The sequence below is a fragment of the Urocitellus parryii genome, chromosome X (assembly GCF_045843805.1).
Source record: "Urocitellus parryii isolate mUroPar1 chromosome X, mUroPar1.hap1, whole genome shotgun sequence".
NCBI lineage: Eukaryota > Metazoa > Chordata > Mammalia > Rodentia > Sciuridae > Urocitellus > Urocitellus parryii.
Window position 1 is genome coordinate 27,037,903 of NC_135547.1, and position 20,314 is coordinate 27,058,216.

Here is a 20,314-nt window from a genome sequence, read left to right on the forward strand (position 1 = left end):
TCCATACCATGAACCCATTATTTAAGGTAGATCTCTCTCTCATTCTTTCAGTACTCTCTGCTAGTTTCCTTCCTAGCAGTTAGAACAAGTTTATTTTGTTTTTCACACTGGATCTGAGGGAAGGACCTTTAACATGTGCCTGGCACACAGTAGGCACTCAAATGTATACTTAATAAACAATGAAGACAATTCAAAATTTGTTCAACACATACCAGATTAAAAAAAAAAATCAGAGCAATAATTGTTACACGTTCTTATTTTAAAGTAATAACCCAATTAGGGATTTAGTCTCATTTAAAAATACATATGATTTATTTAAAATATAAAGTGATGTTGTTTTCTATAAATATTCCCACTCAAACACATTAAAAAATGTAATAGATATAATTTGTAAACCATTTAAAGCCACCCTTCCCCTTTAATTACAAGAGATAAAACATACAACATACTGTAGGTTTATTTTTATTCAAAAAGTTACTGTCTCAAGACATAAATACAAATCAGAAAACAGTACAATTAGGACAATAGAATGTGGAGGACAACAGGTTAGAGTAATATATAAAACATTTTTTAGCTGGTTGAAAACAAAGCTGTAAGAACTGCTTTCACAAAGAAGTACTCCTTTCAAGAGTGAGGAAAAAAATCAACTTAGGTTTAAAATCATATATACAGTCCTCTCAGCAGTTCTAGTAAATGCAGTGGTGTGTAAAACAACATATGCAATACTTTTGCACATAACAATATTTGTTGATGGAAAATCTGTTAGACAAGTCTGTTTTCATTTGTTATTAACCATGATTTAATAAAATAATTGTATTTCATCATGATCTTTTAGCTAACCTATGGTTTTTGGCTACCACAGCCCAATGCTTGTTGATTTCTGAATCTAAAAACTGGAAGTCTTTTGGTATTCACCCATCAGAAGATATTCTTGTATTGCAAGCATATTAAGGCATGGAATGATTAAAATAATATACCTCAAGAACTGAGAGACGACTGACAAAAGATAGATACACATGTAATATAAGTTAATATTTTGTTTTAAACGATGTCTAGCTGCCTAAGCCTCGCAAAATGAGTTGATGTCAAAATGGCAAGTAGCCACTTTCTGTTTGAAACTAATTCATTTGTGAAAGGACATAAAATGAAGTTTAAAGCTTAGCTTTCAAAGAATATTATGGGTTATGAATTCTATTATCCCATCTAATTTACATACAGAGGAAAATGTACTGTAACCTGTTAGAAGTATCTTTAACCTGAAGACTGCTTGCAAAGACAGATAGATAAAACAATATAAAATACAAATTTAAAAATCATTTTAAAGCATGAACACTCATGCTTTTCTATTTTTAAACATTGTTAAACTTTCAATATATTTCTGAAACCTCATAATTTTAAGTTGGAATTTAAAAGTAAGAAAAAACTAAACAAACTGCGCAATTATAAAATCAGCACCAATTTATATATATATATAATTTTATTTAAAATTTAGATCCCTATTCCCACACTCTAATAAGCTGTATAATTTTTGTTTAGAATTTTTCTGCAAACATACTACAATAAGCTTCTTTTATTTGGAGACAAAATACAGTGGCACTACTGGAAGGAATATCACAACATTACATTTTTATCTTAAAGGACAAGCAAACTTTCAGGGTTGATAGTGGGATAAGCATGTTTGAGACTGGTTACCTTCTGGCAGTTCACTGCATCTGGATAGTTCTGAAAAGTATAGAGAAGCTCTTGGATTTTAAAAATATCTTAAAATACATTTTAGATGAAAAAATTGTAAAAGTTCTGCTTATAAGTTTAACTTTTCTCCACAATTACAATATTTAAAACAAAGTTTTGTTGATTGATGTTTTAAGCATTTAAATTTAGAATGCTAAAAACAATTCTATCCTACAATTTCAGGGTCAGGGAATAAATTCATCCTTAACATTTCTTAGATGTAAACAGAAATCCAGCAGAGGTCATCATTAATTAGTACAACCAGTAAATAAATGTGAGAGGATTCTTATCTGTACCAAATGCCTCTTCAGATTGTTATATTTTTTTTAAAAAAAGCATGAAATAATTGATTTAAAAGCCAACTAACAGCGCATAAATAAAATATTTACTTTCTAAGAAAAACTGTAGCTTATCATCAAATTGTTTACTTGTCCTTTACTTTTTTCAGGCAAACAAAACTGCCCCTCAATGCACTTGGATCTTGGTAAGCATAAGCGTGTCATATTCTCCTTAGAGAAAAATCTGTACAGAATTTCACTGTATCTACCACACTTTTATTTTAAAATTTCCTCTTCCACTTAGAAATTGACTTCACCACAGATTTATTTGTGTACTGGTATTAAAACATTGACACCCCAAGAACCTAATGAGAGAGGGAAAAAAAAAATCTTGTTAAAATAGTCATTCATTTCTTAATAAAAGTCTGTAAACATTACATTAATAATGTTAAATAACATCAATAAAACCATTTGATTATTAATTTCAAAGTTAAAGTAACCATTAATAAATAATGAAATGACTACATCAGGACTAATCAAGATGCCAATTATCTCAAAAATAAAACTAAGAATAGGAGAGAAAAAAAAAAGCTAAGAATAGGGACCTTGGCTTAATTTTGTTTATATATACCATTAAATGCCCTGAACAAAGTAAGGTACTCAACATTTGTTAAATGAACAAATGAACACACTTTCTGACATATATTTCTGGCACAGGTTCACTGCAAAGAGTTTAAGAAAATATTTTACAAACTTGTCCACTTGCAGTCTGAAGTGGGTATAGTTTTTAAAAAGGCAATTGAACATGCAACTCCCCCCAAAAAATCCAAGAATAATAAATGTAGACAATAGAAAGCTTTCTTTAGAATTAAATGTTGCCTGAATTAATGAACAGAACTATAAATGTTTTTAAAAATCAAATAAGGTGAAATCTAGGAAAAATAACATATTGGTAGGTACTTTTCTATATATTCCAGTTGGGAAAAGCATGTTAGGTAGGTAAAATCTAATAATTACTTGTCACCAAAAGTAAAAGCAGATGATGAATGGAGTAACTCCCTTATTCATTAAACCAGAGCAGCACCTAATTTTTGGCATACATACTGTTAGGTATTTCGATTAAATTCTAGCACTTATTATGCCAATTAAGCAGTATTTTAGAATACTATAATGAACTAGTTAGAACTGCTATCAAAGCCAGAGGTAACAAGCTGGGATTGAGATCACAAAGGGCTTTTACTTGTAAGTTAAATCTTATTTGACCAAGTCAGAATGCATGGATTGTTAAAGGAACTGTGTATTTTCAGACCAGGAAAACAAATATCAATGTGATTGCAGCTTTGCTGTAATGAATTATCAACTCAAGTGTTCATCCCCTGACTTCCCCTCTCCTCCAGGAAGTTTCAGGGTTCTCTTTTATTAAAAGTCAGAGTTTGGGTAGTTAGGATGATTTCACTAAAGAGACCTAGCCCTTCTAGCCAAAACATTGAAAGGTCTGATAGTTAATGAAAAGATAAAATCTTAATTAGCCTATTCTTAGTGTAGAATGATGATGAACTCAAGTTCTTTCCAGAGTGCCTAATTAGAAAGCACCTGAATACCTGAAATTATTTTTGACTAGGTCATAACTAGATTTTCTTGAGACCAGTAAACTAGCTCTATTATACTAAACTCTTCTTTGACCCATTTTATACTACAGATAATTCCATTAAAAGAATTTCAAAACAGGAAAAAAGTGACACACTCTTTTCTGTGCTAATACAAATTGAGTTTTTGATGTTGACATTAATAAACAATACATCTACTTAAACATACAAATATCAAACTTTGGCATGTTGTATCAATACTGGCAGAAAATAACCACTATCACATGGATGAAACAATTTTGTTTCCAAATATAAAAACAACTATACCATAAATCTAGAATCCTATGTATATGTAACTCCAAAATGATATGCTTGGAGTTTTTATATTATTACTCCTAGATGATGTGAAAATCATGTTAGGATTTACTTTTGTAATAACCTGAAGTATCTACACTAAGGTGCTTTGAGTTACTTCACTTAGAACTGAAGAATCTGAGAAATGGTCACTAAGGGATTTAAATTCCAATTATACTATTTTGATGACTCACTTATCATAGGTTTTATAATAGATCTATGCATTAAGGCAAACAGATTTTACACTCTAACTTTTCTGTTATCCTATTCTTGCATTATGGTTGAGACACTATGGGGTATATATATTTAAAAGAAAAAAACAAACTCATTTATTTGAAAATACACGGTCAAATATTTCTAAAGGTACCCAAACCTTTAAAGATTAGTAAGCACTCAGTTATGTGACTACTGCCATCATGTGGTAATACTACAAAACTACAGATATAGGTACACGTACTCATTTCCTTATTTTAGAAGCAGAGGCAGTTAAACTTTTATCAAATTAACTACAACAACAAAAAGCTTCCCGGTTATAATATAACCAATATATAGGAGAATGTCATAAAGTTGCTATAAACAATAAATATTTTTGGGTCCCTACTTCTGACCTCAAGTTTTTGTTTTCTCTAAATGTTAAATGTCAAAAAATACATTACTGTTTCATTATTTTAGTCATTGGAAGAACACTTTTTGAAAATACTTAAAATTCTGACAACAGATTAATACATTAAAAATATTGATCTCTTATCATAGCAATTTTGACTACAGCTAACCATTTCAATTTCCTAATTACTTTTCTTGGTGGTTCATCTAAATGAGATCTCATTTTAGTTTTGATAAATATAAAATAGTAGAGACAGCATGAGATTATAAAAATCAAAAGAACTGGCATCAAATTATTACTCTGATACTTATTAGTTGTATAACTCTTCCTTAGTCACTAAACTACCTCTTTGGTTTCGGTTTGCTTGGGTATAAAAGTGAGAATCCCACCATCTTTCTCACAAGGTTACTGCAAGGATCAAAATAAATCATACCTAGCATAGTGTCAGGAACAAAAGCTCTTATTTCAAAGTGATAGTCCAAATGCACTAGAATATGCATTACTTAAGGACAGGGAGAATGTCTTGTGCATTTAACACCAACTTCCAGCTCAATACTTCCACCTCAATAAAGTGTTGGACAAATGCATTTCATCATATCTGCTTGAAAAGATTCTCTTTTATCCCCCATCACAATCCTCCCTTCATGTTTTATGTAACAAATTGGGAAGATATATTCTCCTAAATTATCAAGAAAACCACCTACTTTAATATGCACTTAAACTATAAACTTATAGATAGGATAGGTCATCTATGTACCATAAACCTTGTAACTCAAAGAATGGTCTGCAGACCTGAAGCATCAACAGCAGTTATTAAAGATGCAGAAACTCAGACCATGCTCTGGACTCGCTGAAGGTGAATCTAAGTCACATTTTAGTAAGAATTATGGATGATTCAAATGCACATTAGAGATTCAGAAATACTGGTTAAAAAGTTCCTAAGGAGGTCTATCCCAATATTTCTTTCTTTCTTTCTTTTTCTTTTTTTTTTTTTTGTACCAGGGATTGAACCCAGGGACACTTAGAAAGCCCTTTTCTATATTTTATTTAGAGACATGGTCTTGCTGAGTTGTTCAGTGCCTCACTAAGTTGCTGAGGAATGGCCTATGATCCTCCTGCCTCAGCCTCCTAAGCTGCTGGAATTATATGTATGCACCACTGCACCAGGCTATCCAAATATTTCTGTACCTGCTGCTCTGAGAATCTTCTGAGTTAACAACTGACCTTATTAATATAATCAGGTAATGTGAATTTGTTTGTTAAAATATTTCCAAGGGCTATCTGAAAGCAGACTGTGAGATAGGAGAGGGCAAGGAGGAAATGGTGCCTCAGAGGATGGTACAACAGTCACCTAAGTAGTAAGTGTAATGAGAAAGGAGTATAAGTAGGTGGGCATGAAAAAAATGAGATGCACTTAAATGATTTCTTCATCTGACAAAACCAAACACCTACTATATTAGACAGAACTCAAGAAAACCATCACTGTTTCAAGGAGTTCAGTCTATTGAGGGACTGGGACATGTAATTAACATATCTCACTGCACCAGTCTGGTAATTATCACAATGAATTTGTATAAAAAGTGTCAAAGGGAGCAAAGAATAAAATATTTTAAGAGATCAGCAAAACTATCACTAGTAATGTTAGAACTGCATACTAAAGGAAGAATTCCCTAGGAGGAAAAGGAAAGGGGTAGGTATTTCTGGCAGAGAAAAAAAGCTTTCATGAATTTATGAAAGATTATACTATATCATAGATAAACTACAAGATTTGGAATGGCTAGAGCACAGGATACATGTAATTATAAGGAAAAGGCCAAGGTTTAGGTGGAAAAGGAGCTAGATCAAGAAAGATATTGTTTGCCAGGCTAAGGACTCAGAATTTTTTCTTGAAGGTAGTGGTGGTGGTGGTGTCAAAATGACTTAGAACCGTAGGTGAAAAAATCATATCTGCATATTACAAAGATAATCCCAAAAGATATTTATAAAGGAAAAGTAGGGCACCAAGATTGGTTTAAAAGCTCTGCAACAGTCCCATTGAGGAGGACATGAAGTCAGGGCATGGCCAGGGAGAATATGGAACAGGGGGCTGGTATGAGGTATTTAAGAAAAAGAACTGACAAAACCCAATAGTTACCAAGTGAGGACTAGAGAGTAATAACTGAATCTTCATCTTAGATATCTCAATATCTGGATTTTATTCTCAAAAATCTTTGTTCAAGTTTTTATTGCCTTTGATTGTTCTCGTATTCATTCTATCCATCCATAAATGCCATGGAAATTTCATGAATTACAATTCTTTTTTAAGAATTTAATTCTTATTTTATTTGTTTTTATATGGTGTTGAGGATTGACCTCAGTGTCTCACACATGCTAGGCAAGTACTCTACCACTGAGCTATAGCCCCAGCCCATGAAATACAATTCTGATTCATGTCATCTCTCATTTAAAATCCTTCAATGGGTAACCCAATCCTACAGGAAAGGTTCTTAACATTCTAGTCCCAGCTGACCAGGGATTCAAGAGCACTTTTAATCATTTATCACTATTGTATCACCACTCCTTTCTCATCAAAATCCTCCCTGACAGCCTTTTCTCATATCCAATTTTTTCATCCATTCTCAGTATGCTGCCCCAGCTCTTCAACCTCAAACTTAGGGACTACTATACTCGTGATTTCGCAATCCTGGAGTACATTTAAATCAAACCTACTGATTCATCCATAATTGAAGCTGGATCAAAGAAATCAGGCTTCAGTTCTGTTCTCTCTCGTCTGTTCTTTGATGGTGGCTAAGGAAAAAAAGAAAGTTGATAGTAAATCTATAAGCCAGATAGTAACTGAAAATAGCCATATTAATTATCATTAGGCGTTTGTTTGGCCTATGTGATTCCTAGTATATCTTATAAACTTCAAATATAGAGTACTCAATTATGCAATGTTTAAAAGTACAAAAATTCATTTGTGGAAAAATTATTCTGAATGACAAAAACTACAAGCTCAATTTTTCATTTTACTTTAAAATTCCCTCCCTCAAATAATTTCCCTCTAAAGACACCAAATTATATTATTCTAAAGAGAAGATTTTAATATTTTAATTACTTCTTTATTTTAAGGAGAATATACCATGGTATTCTAAAAAGTAGACTAAAGACATAGTTTATAATAAGTCTCAGCTTTACCAATTATTAGATTTTTCTCCTTGGATAAGCTAACTTTTTAGGCTTCAATATCCTCAAATCCTCTCAATCTACTTTTCACTAAGTTAAATGAGATAGTTGGCAAAATGAAACATACGGAAGTATTTTGTATACAGTAAGCTCTGACTAGACACATAATTATTAATGAATAGTCCCTTGTATATACTTAATTTCTTCTTAAGTCTAAGTAATTTTACATCATTATTTGAAATGGAACTTTGTCTCAATAACAGGGTAGTATCAAGTTAATAATATACTATTTTGATATGGCAAATGAATGGTAAATTAAAAGGTGATGTGATACTTAGAATATTATCTCATATTTTCTTTTTTTAATTTATTTTTTAGTTGTAGTTGGACACAATACCATTATTTATTTATTTTTATGTGGTGCTGAGGATCGAACCCAGGGCCTCAGATGTGCTAGGCGAGTGCTTACTGCTGAGCCACAACCTCAGCCCATATCTCATATTTTCTACCCCAGCCCATATCTCATATTTTCTAAAAACTTGACATATAACCAATAAATATCATGATTTCTAGTCTAATTAATATGAAAAGTGTATCATATAATGCTATATATTCCTAAATTAATCTCTAAGGTAAATACAGTATTTTGGTGCTGGAGATTGGACTCAGGGGCACTCGACCACTGAGCCACATCCCCAGTTCTATTTTATACCTTATTTAGAGACAGAGTCTCACTGAGTTGCTTAGTGTCTCACTATTGCTGAGGCTGGCTTTAAACTTGTGATCCTCTCAGCCTCTCAAACCACTAGGATTACAGGTGTGCACCACCACACCCAGTGTAAATACACAGTTTTGTCATCTTAAACTGAGATCTAAAATCTTTACCAACTTCAAATACTACTTAATCTCGTCTCATATAACCAAATTCCTGGCAACTGTTTTATTTAATACTTTTCTAGAACTTATTTTTCAAGGCAAATATTTCTCTAGTAAATATCCAACTTCGTTTCCAAAGGCTCTAAATAAAGAAATCATGTATCTGTGAGTTTCTTACCAAGTCTATATCCATGGTGTCAAAATCCATTCCCTCATTAAGATCCTCAATCCTTCCTTCTGAGGACATCATAACATCTTCAACAATTGGCTCTTCATCATCTTCCATTAGGCTTGTACCACGCCGACTAGAGAAATATAAAACAAAGTCAAGATCTAAACCAATGTCATGACTATTAATACATAGGCAGCAACTATGTGGCTCTCTATATTCAAGTATAATGGAAAATGATGGAATTAAAGGTCAGGGAGAATGATTAGGCATTGATCATGTCATCAATGATGTATAAATCCCAATGTCCACTTGTTGAAAAATGCTTAGAAGTTACATTTATTCTACATTCCTTTGAAACATTTAAAGAGACAGTTCTGACATTCCATATATAAGATTCAATGAGAATTTCCCACATGGGAACATACTAGATACCTCAAATCCTTTTTGAAAGTAGGCAGGGTACAAATTAATAAACAAACATAAAACAGAGACCAAAGAAATCACATTTTCAGAATACATATATTTTCATCATATAATACTAATTTTATCCATTATTCAATTCATCCATTTAGTACCTAATATATACCAGGCACACATGCACTCACTCATTCACAGAGTAACTCCTCTGTGATATGCTTCTACTGTGCCCTTTGGATGCAAAAAACAAAAACAAAAACAAAAACAAAACATGATTCCTGCCCTCAAGGAGCTCACAGTCTATTATGGGAAAACAGATAAACAATTAATTGACAAAACATTAAGTGTTATAATAGAACCATGCATCATTTGCTATAAGGATATAATGAAAGAAGGAATTAATTTTGCCTCAGAAAAAAATGAGCAATACTTAACATTGAATTTTGAATTCTTGTGTCGTATGCAACACAAACTAAGATATTATATAGAAATAAAAATAAAGACCAAAAGGTCTACATATTATCACATAATTATGGGGAAAATAAACTAAGTTTACAAGTTAACCCAGAAGAACATAAAGCAGCAAAACCAAGAGTAAAGTCAAATGTGACTTCTTCTTTTGTTATCTAAAGATCCCTCCTCCAAGAAAAAGACTCACCAAAAAATTGCTTACAATGTACACAATATTATACTGGATCATAAAAGATACAAAGATAACATCCATAATATCTGATCAAGGCTACCTGGACAAATATGTTGATAATGGTTGTAACAGTTCTGAATAATAAAAGACAAGACAATCTTTACTGTATGTTGTGGAGGCAGATGTGCAGGGAATATGCAAGTTTTGTGGACCATGTTACCAAAACCCAGAAATGCATGATGAATTTCATTTGGAGTACACACATGATGTATGTGATATAAACTACAGGAAAAAATGATAATTTGGAAGTAATTTATATTATAGGATGGTCTCATTACAGAAAAACTATTGTATTTTTTTAAAAGTACTTTGAAGACCTAGGCAAGCCCAACACAGTGGCACATGCCTCTAATTCTGGCTAATTGGGACCTGAGACAGGAGGAGCACAGTTCAAGGCCAGCCTCACCAACTCAGTGAGACCCTCAACAACTTAGCAAGACCCTGTCTCAAAAACTAAAAAGGGCTGGGGATGAGGTTCAGGGATAAAGCACTTCTGCATTCAATCCCCAGTACTGTGAAATAAAATAAAAATTATATACCATGGGCTAGAGATGTAGCTTAGTGGTAGAACACTTGCCTAGCAGGTGTAAGGCACCGGGTTCAAAGCCAAGCAATGTTTTAACCAAAAAAATCCCAGACAACAGACCACTTATGAAACAACAAAACCAAAAGAATTCTCTGGTGACAATTACTTAATTGAGATAACCCCTTGCAGTTGCCTGGGAAAGATGTCCTATAACTGAGAATTAAAACAGTACAAAGAAAAGAATAATGATAAATGGTACTGAGTAATGAGATGCTCCAGAAGATCTCAGGAACCAATACCAAGTTCTCAAGGGAGAGATATAAACCAAATGATTACATGGCAGAATTCTCGAATGAATTCGAGTGTTTGGATTGGTGACTGACTGGAAGCTAAAAAAAAAAAAAAAAATCACTTGTAGGATACAGCATGAAATAAGAACATATGTTAAAGGGAATATGGCCAGAAAAAAAAGAGGACAGAATCAAGTGATAGTACAGATGATGACCTTATTAACCAAGTTAGGATCAGAGTCTATACACATGTAATATAGTATATTATGTGCCTCAATAGAGGTTCTTAAAGAGCACTATGAGATAACTGAAGTGAATTTATATAGGCCACCACTCATGTGGTAAATGACCATTTCTTAAGAAAAAAACCAAGTAAAATTCTGATTGAAAAACAAACAAAATATAAAATTAAAAAATAAAAAGGTAACAATTACTACCTCCTAGTATTAAAGCAAATACCACATTTATTATAATGCTTGCAAACTGAAAAACTTCATTAGAATCATCATACTTTCCCTGCATACCAATCAAGACATATAAAACATCTAAACATTGCTTGTTTAGACCCAAAACAAATAAAAATTTCAGAAAGATACAAAGTTTTCATACAAAATCCAGTAAAAACAAAGTATTCAAAAGATAAACTATAGTTTTTAAAGCACTGAACAATTACTCATTCAATCAACATTTATTTGGCAACTTTTATGTGCCAAATGTTAACAGGCAATGAATGGGGTCCCTGCCCTTAAGGAGCTCACAGTCTAAAGAAAGGGACAAACTCATAAACAAATAGTTTTCATACAATATGTTAAGTAAAGAAATATGAATATACATAGTGCCATAGGAGCATAGATGACCGAAGCTTCACTTAAGGTGACACCTGAGCTTGTTCTTTCACGATGATTTTACCAGTTTTCAGGGAATGAGATAGACTAAAACACAGCAGGGGCCATATTTTGAAAGATCTTGCATGCCATGAGCTAAGGAGTTTGAACTTTACCAGCAGGCAATGGGGAGCCATGGAAAGATTTTAAGTAAGAGGTTACATGGTAAGATTTTTATTCTAGAATAGTAATTTTTGATGGCAGTGTGAATGATGGAGTGGTGGGGGGTGTGAAGGGAAGGGTTTGGTGAGAGGATAAATGGGGAGTTTGAGGGGAAAAAAAACAGTTAGAGATGAGGGCCTGAACTAAGGTGGGAAAATCACTAGGATGTAACAGAAATGTATTTTTTAATTCTGTGTACCAAAATAAACAAGGATTCGTATTTAAACTTTTCCAACAGATCAACCTAAGATTGGTCCTTTAGCTATCTAGTTAATATTTAAATTAAAACTTATTTTTTCTGTTGGAAAGACCAATTTTAGTTCCTTGATTATTTCAGCTCAGTTACTCTAGAGAGTTTGCTGAAATTTTATATAAGGCACACATTAAAATATGTTAAAATGAATTAGTGAACTTCCTAGACTCAGACAATAAGGCACTCTCACTTACATGGCATGCTGAAGATTAGTTCGCAGTTTAACATAGCTCATTGCTGCTCTCTCCTGCTGTTGCCTTGCTTCCTCTTGTTGTCTTTGAGCTAACATCCATGTTACCTGCGTGCTTCAAGGAGAATTTTATTCTTCTTTTAACTTAACTTTTTTCTATGTAATTAATAAAGTTCTAGTACAGAAAACAATCAAATGTACTTACTTATAATCAAGAGGAGTTTGATGATGCTCAGTCTGCATTGGATAGACACTCATGAAGCTATCCTCAGGCCGTAATCTTTTGGGTTCTCTCATAATAGTGGACGTGAGCTGGGGTGTCTGCATCATAACAGGGGTGTGCAGTGTTTGTTCTCTGCTTAACCACATACTGTCACTACTACTGCTTTCTTCAGCTGAAAGAAAATTTACATCAATGAAGTTCAGTCACTAATTTTGAACAGTCAGATATCTAAAACTACCCATTCAGGTAAACAAACTTTTGGCTACTCTTCACATGCTAGTGCTAGGAACTGGAAGACTCAAAGATATGAAAGGCAGTTTCCACCCTGCCCTTATAATCTAATTGTAAAAAATAACAAACATACAGTTAAAATACAGTGTGGCAAGAAATCAGATAGCTACCCAGAAGTGACTTTAACTACAGTGAGTGTTGAGTGGGCTACAAAAGTTTTTCCAAGCAGGGGTAAGAACACAAGCAAAAGCACTGAGGCATGAAAGATCAGTAACTGAATCCTATTAATCTGATGATATCTGACCTATAAAAAATGGCAACTTCATACGGTTGAAACTAATACTTTAATGTTACTGGGAGTATAAAGATGAAAAGAATGGGAAAAGATAAGTAAAACTGGATAAAGAAGCAGGAATAAGCCAGACATGGTGGTGCATATCTTAATCCCAGTGACTCAGAAGGCTGAGGCAGGAGGATTTTAAGTTCAAGGCCAGCCTGGGCAACTTACCCTATCTCAAAATAAAAAAATTAAAAAGGGCTAGGGATCTAGCCCAGTGTAAAGTACCCCTGGATTTAAGTACCAGTACAAGGGGGGATTAAGTATAAAAAGTAGGAATCAATTTGTAGAAAGCCTTGTGATCTGTGAGAAGGTGCCAGGAAATCACTGCTGAATGCTTTAAGAAATGGAAGCATTTTGGTGAGTAACATGTTTTAGTCAATGTGGTAGCACTATGGATAGTGGACTTAAGAAGAGGAAGACTTAAAAGCAAACAGGCCAGTTAGCAGACTAATTTTATGCCCTAGGTGATTGAAACAAGATATACTAGAGATGGATACAACAGGAAAGTGGTTCCTAAACTATGGGATGCAGACTGCTGAGCAGGTTTTAAACTTCTCTTAAGTGCAAAAGGACCACAAATCCGTATGTGCATTAAGTACTGGACTTAAGAAAAAGTAGATTTCACACCTGCAAAAGCTTCTTTTATACTAATTCACATATAAGCCATTACTGAGTTAAGTTTTTAAACCACTGACTCGAGAGGTAAAATTGAGGGCATTTGGTGACTGAGCTAAGATAAGAACTATTTTATTAGTGGATTATAAATGTAAGCATATATCTAAGTTTTAAAGGAAAAACCTACAGAAAATGTACCAACACTCGTAACTGATGGTTTAGACATAAATTTCATTTTTCACAATATAATTATATCATATTCTTCTATGTTCAGAGTCTAATATGGCATTGATCTGGCTAACCTATCAGTATTCTTCTAACTTATTAGTGCCTTAATTTCTATGGCTCTCTTGAAACACCTGAAAAGAGCATTGACCAAAACTTGTATCTGGTTCGGCAATTCATTTCTAAGATGTTATAAAAATACAAATGCAAAAGTGCTTCATGAAGTCTAAGGGAAAGGAGAGATTTGATACTACAGCACAAATCTGTAACTATTAATTATTGATTCAGATGAGAAAAGCTTTTCAATAAGATTTACAATGATATGCAGAAAACACCTTTTACTTGGATAACTTTTCTATTAAAAAAAAACTTTTTATAAATGATCATTCCTGTTTAGTTGATAGGAAAGATCCACTGTGATATTGGGACTATATAACCAAGTCTGAAACTATACAAGTTGTAAGGTTATGACTGGACAAATGATACTAAAACTAACCATAAGACAACCAAGTTTTTTATACTATACGCCCGATGAAAAATGGTGGCCGATACATTGTGTGGCAATTTTAAAAAAATATGGTTCCCAAACTCTTTTACACTCTTTGCACAAAGAGTATTATGCCCCTTTCCCTATAATCTCCGTGATTGTTTGGCCAAGAGAATATAGCATAAGTCATATTATGCCAGTTTCTGAGCCTTGGACTTTAAAACTAGAAGCTCTCATTTCCTCTCTCTTAGGATACTACTTAAGCTCTTAGAAGCGAGTGACATGCTAACACGGAGAAGTCTTTACACATACTCTGGCAGACAGTCCAGCTGAGGTTAGATATGTAGGCAAAGATGAATTCATATGATTCTAGCCTCCAACCTTTCAGTCTTCCAAGCTGAGGCACCAAACATTACAAATGCTTGCTATATCTTAAGTCTGAGGTATAACTGAGGTATATAACTGCCACAAATTCTGACATCTTTGCTAATTTGTTTAAAGCTTCCAGTGAAAAGAAAAATATTCCCAAGGCCCATATCAAACCAACCCTGGAATGCTAGGAACACAAGATCATCTAACATCATAATGCATTCCTATCTCTAACGACAGGCTGTACTTTAAATTTCCATCAAGTTCTTCAAAATTAATGACATCTTAAGGAAATGCAGAGGTTGTTACTTCTTTCAATGTCATTCCACTTAAAATTACATGATCTGATCTCTTTGCTTAGTAATAACACTATAATACTGAGTCTATTTCCCTATACATAAAATACAGCACAGTGATTGAAAAGCAGGCACTCAGGAATCAAAGTGTCTTTGACTATTACAACCTATCTGTGTGACATTGGGAAGGTTACTCAATCTGTTAGTTTTTTCATTTTAAAAATGAGGATATACCTGAAAAACTGTCAGAACTGAGTTCATATATATAAAATACTTTAACATATTCATATGTAACTGATACATTGTGCAAGCTATTGTTGAATAACATATCAAATGAAAAATAAGGTAAAGATTAATAACAATTCAGTTGGTGAATATTAGGAGAAAATACAAAAAGAATAAACTATATCCTTACTGAGTGAAAGTTGCATGCCCTCAACCACTTTCCGTTTTCCTGTAGATGGTTTTGATTTTTTACTCCGCACAGTTGACCCCCGACTGCTGATTCCACTAATGACGGACATGGTGTCATCATCACCACCAGCTAGCAAAGAATTTCGGTAAGACATCAGTGGAAGCCACACATCTTCTCTTCGGAGTGACATCTGAAATGTCATGAACTTTTCCAAGTAAACATACCTTAAAAAGAAGTAGAAACTATTAACTTTGATAATAAAACTGTTAGTTCTACCAATCCTTGGTTGTAGTGAGCATTGCACAATACTTAATCTCAGCCTCAAGACTATCACACTGAATGAAATAGAGCATTTCAGCTCTACATTTGTTGGGTATGTCCCATGCATAGGTGATAAAAAAGCTTCAGACTGATAGAAATCATAAATCTTCCCTGGGAAACAAGTATCATAAGGCTTTTTTTATGATTTTGCAATTAAAATTCAACCAATATTCATGTGACTACTATGTGCTAGGCATGTTTCTCTCAGGTTCCTTAACTATCCTTTAATTTTGTGAAGGAAACATTCTCTTCATTTAACACATGAAGAAAAAAAAAAGAAAAAAGTGAGAAGTAGGGGCTGGGGTCATGGCTCAGTGATAGAGCACTTGCCTAGCATGTGTGAGGCACTGTGTTCAATTCTCAGCACCGCATATAAATAAATGAATAAAATAAAGATCTATCAACAACTAAAAAATATGTTTTTTTAAAAAGTAAGAATTATGTACCCATAGTCATAAAAATTAGTGAGCAACCAGACATGGTGGTACACACCTGTAATCCCAAGGATAACTGCAAGTTCAAAGCCAGCCTCAGCACTTTGAGAGGCCATAAGCAACTTAGCAATACCCTGTCTCAAAATAAAAAAGGGCTAGGGATGTGACTCAGTGGTTAAGTGCTCCTGGGTTCAATCCCTGGTATCTGTTCAGGACACAGGTTCAGTAAGGCTAGTGTCTACTCAGAATAAAAGAAGACAGTTATTTATCAACTAATTGTAAGGTGCAACTCCAACATGTTATTACAATGACCAATTTCTATCAATTCAGACTTATCAGCACAGAAGACATGAATTACAAAATACTGCTTTGCGATAACTACTCAATATGTCATTTTTGTTACAATACACTTCAGTCAGGCAGAGTAGTACAGTACTCCTTAATGTAGTCTGTGAACTGGCTACTATTCTGGGAACTATTACCAGTCTATAACAACACTAAGTTAGAGCCAAAATATACTCAACAGATTTACAGCTCTGTAAACAACACATACCTTAAGAGAACATTAAAGATTAGTCCATACTGAAGCTATTTCCATTTCCCTTCCTCTTAGCCTCAGAGTTTCTACTAACCTGAAATTTGCTATTTATCATCTCCATGCATACATTTTGTATTTGTGATATGTGGTTGACTGTCACAGCATAGCAATTTTGTAGTTTTCTATTTGTGCTCAACATGTTCTTCAAAATATATCCATTTAAAACACTCTATGGTATTGCACAATCTGTCAATTGATCTATCTTGTACTTGAGGAGTTTTTAGGTTTCGAGTTTTTCCCCTATTCAAACAATCCAGAAGTCGACATAGTTTCACAGATTTCCTTTGCATATGTTATAAGTTTTTATAGGGTATCTCCCTATGAATGAAATCAATGGATAATGCTTGCTTGCAAGGTAGTGAAAATCCCAAACTTTACTAACCATTGCCAAAGAGCTCCACAAAGTGTTTTTTGGTCAATATATACTGTCACCAACAATATATAAAAAGGTTCTATTGCTCCACATCCTTGGTAATATTTTAACACTACCAAACTTCTTAATTTTTGTTAATCTGCTACATAAGAAATATTTCATTGTTTAATTTATATTTCTCTAAGAGTGTCTAAGCAATTCTTTTTTAAATGGACAGAATCTTGCTAGGATTAAAGGATGTCCCTGAACTGCAGGATTCAAGCAATCCTTCTGCCTAGGCCTCACAAGTAGGTGGGACAACAGGTACATACACTCACAACTAGCCTATACAAGTTTTTTAAAAAGGTTAACACATGTAGTTTTGTTTGGGATGTAGATAGACACAATACCTTTATTATTATTATTTTTTAATGTGGTGCTGAAGATCAAACCCAGTGCCTCACAGGTTTGCAAGTGCTCCTCCACTGAACTATAACCCCATCTCCTATGTAATTTTTACTATGGATATATTTACATATAATAAAATGCACAGAAATTAAAGAGTACAGTTGGATCTATTTATATATGAATGTATCCATCTAAGATACAGAACATTCTCAGAAAGTACTTTGGTGTCTCTTCCCCTTCAATAAATCGAATCCTACAAGTAACTTCTATTATGATATCATAATAAAGATAAGTTCTGGCTACTTTAAAATTTGTAGGGAATTTACAGGTTTTAAATGTAAAACACTAGTGGGTTTTCAGAAGATATTACACTACAGGGTGTTTATATTCGTCTGCCACTTTAAACATCAAAGCTAAGGGAAGAGACGTTAGATTTTGAGAATTTAAATTCATTTTCTGGTCTCTTTTATATGTCACCCTTTTAGGAGACTACTTTGCAGTGTAGTCACAGATCAAGATACATACTGACTAGGATGTTCCTGATGGATTCTCAATATTATGGTTTTTTTTAAATGGTCCTTCCTTAGTTGGGCTATAGCAAGGATGGAAATAAGAATACATAAAACATTAGTTATACCTCAAAAGACACAATTACAGTGGGTTAGGAACTCAAAAAGTTAAAATGGAGAATTATGTATAGAATATAGTTATAATCTCTAAATTATAAAACTGTTCAAATACAAAGATTTTTGTACATCAATATAATCCTATAAATATGTGTATAGAAAGCAGAGAAATCATGTGTAATAATTACTCTTAGGAATTCCAAAATGAAATCAAAAGGGACATTTCTAGCAAATACATACACTGTTCTTTTGTCTTGTCGAAGTAGTTTAGAAGAAAATTCACTCAAAATATCAAGAAATGCCAAATTTAAAGGTGGATGGCTCTCCCCTTGTGGATTAGGCTCTTTAAAAGCAAATTCTATGCCATCTCTGCAAATGAAAATAATTGAAATAAATATTTAAGAAACCATAATACAAAAATTAAGTGAACTTAGGAAATTTCACTTTATACTTTCTACTAAAATATTTCTTTTGTTATGATTTTATTTGAGGTATAGAGAATATGGAGGCTGAAGTGTGAGAATGAGAAAATATATTTACATTTTAAGTCACTCTTCACTTTCTTTAAAACTACACACTCACACACCAGTTAACCTTAAGTTAAATGCCCATGGCTTGGTACACTGACATTCTTCACTAAGGATTTCTTTCCCACAGAAAACAACCCAAATTCCATCACATAATGATCAAAACATTATCTTCGTTTTTTGAGATCTAAAGCAGGCCTACTCTAACACAGAGAACTAACAAAAATATGATTAATGACAATTTGTAATGGTTCACTTAAAAGTAATGTGTTAAAATTCACTCTAATCAGGGCCCATTTTAACTACATTCATGTGGTAACAAATACCTATTAATCAAGATTAAAAAACCCATCATTATACTCTTATGAAAAATATAGAGGGTAAAAAACAACTCAGATAGCACTGAGGAAGAAAGAAGGAAAGTTATTACAGAACAAAATCATGTATTGCTTTTCAATTACTACATGTGTAGTAATTACATAAAAATTACCACCAATGTATTAAAAGGCATTAAAAATAAATCTGAAGAGTTTTAGAACAAGGTAAAAAGAGAGGAAATTAAAGTCAGGCAAGGTATGGGTAAAAAAAAAAAAAACGAACAAGGAATTTGTTACAGGAAAATATTTAAGACTTTTAAAACTAAGTAGGCAAGAGGAGTTAAGTAAGAGACAGACATTACAAAATGTAATATTCAATGAAACTGACAAAACTTCTTTCCCAAAGACAACATTATTTAAGCCACAGTTAAGGGATAAAGGAATTTAACATATCAATGTCAATTGTTAAAGCTTTAAAATATACCCATACTTTAAAATGTTTCACTGATCACTAAATTACATGCCAAATATAAAATCAGATGATTTATGATTTTTACAATGGTAAGAAAACATGGAGGTAAAAGAAGATTATGACTCAAAATAAAGGAAAAGGTCATTACAAAATAAAAAACAGAACTAGAAAGAGAAAATTGGAAACAGAGGAATTAAACCTCAAAAAATTATCTGGCAAAGAGATTGTGACAAAAGAGATAATATCTGATAAATATATGCTTATTTGCTTCTCATAATTTATAAAGCTGTTGTCTTACCTGAAACTGACTTTCTTATAAAGGGAATCTTAGTCCCTACTAATTTATTGAGATAATTAATTATATTAATAATCTATACTAATACAATATGGATTTATAAACTAATAATAAAACATTTAACATTAGCTATTCCAAATGAAAGGCCTATATTTAAAAAAAGTTTTATAATTAAAAATATAAGAGCACTGAATAAAATATTGGAAGATTACTTGTGTAACATGGCAATGGCTTCTCTTGTTTTCAACTGATCGAGTCCAAAAGTTAAAGCAAAACGCCGAGCAAGTTCTTTTATACCACTAAATGTTGAAGATGATCTATCAAAATTATAGCCATTTTCCTGTATCATTTCATTAAAAAGCTGAAAAGGAAAAAAAAGTATGTTAAAGTTTTTTGTGTATTAACATATTTTTAAAATGAAATATTTTTATTTAAACAATATAGGTATTCTATAAATGAGGTACAACATTTAATTCTAAAACAAATTTTCAAAAACATGTAACAATTAGGCGGGCACGGATGGTACATGACTATAATCCCAGTGACTTGGCAGGCTGTGACAGGAGTATTAA

At 32.9% G+C, this 20,314-nt stretch overlaps 1 protein-coding gene across 2 annotated transcripts in view; it reads right to left on the minus strand.

Annotated features, from left to right (window-relative positions):
• Positions 1 to 861: 861 nt before the first annotated feature.
• Positions 862 to 20,314, minus strand: part of Stag2 (STAG2 cohesin complex component) — a 126,786-nt gene continuing 107,333 nt past the window's right edge. Inside the window, exons 27-34 of one of the 2 annotated variants that reach the window (XM_077793568.1) lie at positions 19,955 to 20,103; positions 18,372 to 18,500; positions 15,393 to 15,616; positions 12,397 to 12,586; positions 12,196 to 12,306; positions 8,773 to 8,899; positions 7,263 to 7,340; positions 862 to 2,374 (exon numbers count right to left, since the gene is read on the minus strand). In XM_077793568.1, coding sequence (XP_077649694.1) covers positions 2,351 to 2,374; positions 7,263 to 7,340; positions 8,773 to 8,899; positions 12,196 to 12,306; positions 12,397 to 12,586; positions 15,393 to 15,616; positions 18,372 to 18,500; positions 19,955 to 20,103 — 1,032 coding nt within the window. In that variant the 3' untranslated portion in view covers positions 862 to 2,350. The remainder of the gene's footprint in view (positions 2,375 to 7,262; positions 7,341 to 8,772; positions 8,900 to 12,195; positions 12,307 to 12,396; positions 12,587 to 15,392; positions 15,617 to 18,371; positions 18,501 to 19,954; positions 20,104 to 20,314) is intronic. The other variant, XM_077793569.1, reaches the window with a different exon arrangement.